This window comes from Babjeviella inositovora (assembly GCF_001661335.1).
Source record: "Babjeviella inositovora NRRL Y-12698 unplaced genomic scaffold BABINscaffold_42, whole genome shotgun sequence".
Lineage (NCBI taxonomy): Eukaryota > Fungi > Ascomycota > Pichiomycetes > Serinales > Babjeviella > Babjeviella inositovora.
In genome coordinates, this window is record NW_017566879.1 from 1 (window position 1) to 1,775 (window position 1,775).

Here is a 1,775-nt window from a genome sequence, read left to right on the forward strand (position 1 = left end):
CCACCGCTGCTGCTTCCTCTGCTGCTGCCACCACTGCCGCCGCTTCCTCCGCCGCTGCTTCTGTCGCTGCTTCCTCCGCCGCCGTTTCCGTCGCCGCTTCCTCCGCCGTTGTTACCTCCGCCGCTGTCCCAGCTGGTAACGGTACCGTCACTGTTTCTCATGAATCCACCACCGTTGACACCATCACTTCTTGTGGTCCAGAAGTCACCAACTGCCCAGCCTCTTCCCACGCTGCTGTCTCTACCTTCGTCGCTGGTGCCAACAAGAACGGTGCTTACGCCGCCGCCGCAGCCGTTGCTGCTGCCGTTGTCATGGGTTTGTAAATCAAGTAGTTTGACCAATGTTTTTTCTAATATTTTCTCGACTTATCTATTTACAATTCTATAACTAAACAGTCTTCTTCGGAAGCTGGCTTCCAACTTTTATATATCAATACTTCACAGTTTAATATGTATTTTACTTTGTAATTGGTTGCCTGCTTGATAACATTGTTGTGCGGCCAGTTTCATCGATGTGAAGCAATTCTGGCTGCTTATATAGGTTCCCCAACAGCAATGTTGGAACGAACGGCTACAATTTCTTATTTATTGTGCCAATGGATTTACTTTTTTCTTATCTTTAAAATAACAAACTGTATTTTCCTTTTACTCCCGAGTGCACAAAAATCTCAGACGTGGCATGTTTTGGCACGTGTACGATATAAATCAGCTCATGCCTCACGTTTTGCATGTGTAAGCCCCGATTGCTACATTGTCCAAGGTGTCCCTAGCCCTTTGAGCGTATCGTTCCACTCACTCGGCTGACTTTCCTGTCCGATCGAATACATAAACGACAATCCATCTTACCCACCCTCATATTAACTATATCATGTAGCCTGGAATAGCTTGAAAAGCCTATTACCCCTGGATATTACAAGTCTAATTTAGGTTATGCCCATAGTTGGATAGATGTACCGTAATAGGAAGCAAGGTTTGATAGAGGCTAGGGGGGCTACGTCCGCATCAGTCATGGCCTAAAAAGTTAAACGGTGGAACATTTCCCATTAGGACCCCCCGATATTTGCATGTGAGCCGCTCTGAAATTCGGGCATTTTGCTCCCCGCCATTGAGTTTTCTTGCCATGCCATTTAGTCAAAAAGGCCTGGTTCGGCTCGAGGGGTGTATTTCACTTTTCGGTAGTTGGCAAACTCCACCTAGCGACTCGACAGAGGATAAGCCCTTAACAATGACCTCCTCCAAGCCCTACGGTGTCTGAGATACTCACAATGTCTTTTATGCATCATGAACGCCACACTTGCTCCCCTTTGGACTTTGCTTTGAGGATGGACCAAGAGCACTTGTTCCACTTGCTCTGCCAAAAACCTTTACTCAAACCGGATAGACGAACCTATTATTCTGCATAAATTTTGCAGCTGGGACATCTACAGCCCCACAGTTTCAACGCAGCTGTGCTGCTTAGGACCCATATGCATCCCTAAACTCTACCCTAACTTGCCATAGCAAATTAGCATAATACAGTAAGAGCAACACAGAGTAAAACACTATAAAAGGGCAGGCTTTCCCCTCTAGAACCCGGAAGATTTCTTTCCTTTTTGTTCATCCAAAAATCTACTTCCGTTCGCTTACAATGAAGTACTCTACTGTTTCTGCTGCCACCTTGTTGGCACTTGCTGCCTCCGTATCTGCTGACGATGTTAACGTTTGTTACATTACCGCTTTGATCGGTGACATCAAGGCTAACTTGAACGACTACTTGCCATACGCTGCCCTGATTCC

General features: G+C 46.4%; 1 protein-coding gene across 1 annotated transcript; it reads left to right on the forward strand.

Annotated features, from left to right (window-relative positions):
• Window positions 1-134: 134 nt before the first annotated feature.
• BABINDRAFT_10634 (uncharacterized protein) lies at window positions 135-323 on the forward strand (the record flags this gene model as incomplete). The annotated part of the gene is made up of 1 exon (XM_019126774.1): window positions 135-323. A coding segment is annotated over one exon (189 nt), but the record flags the coding sequence as incomplete, so codon positions are not given.
• Between the last annotated feature and the right edge of the window lie 1,452 nt (window positions 324-1,775).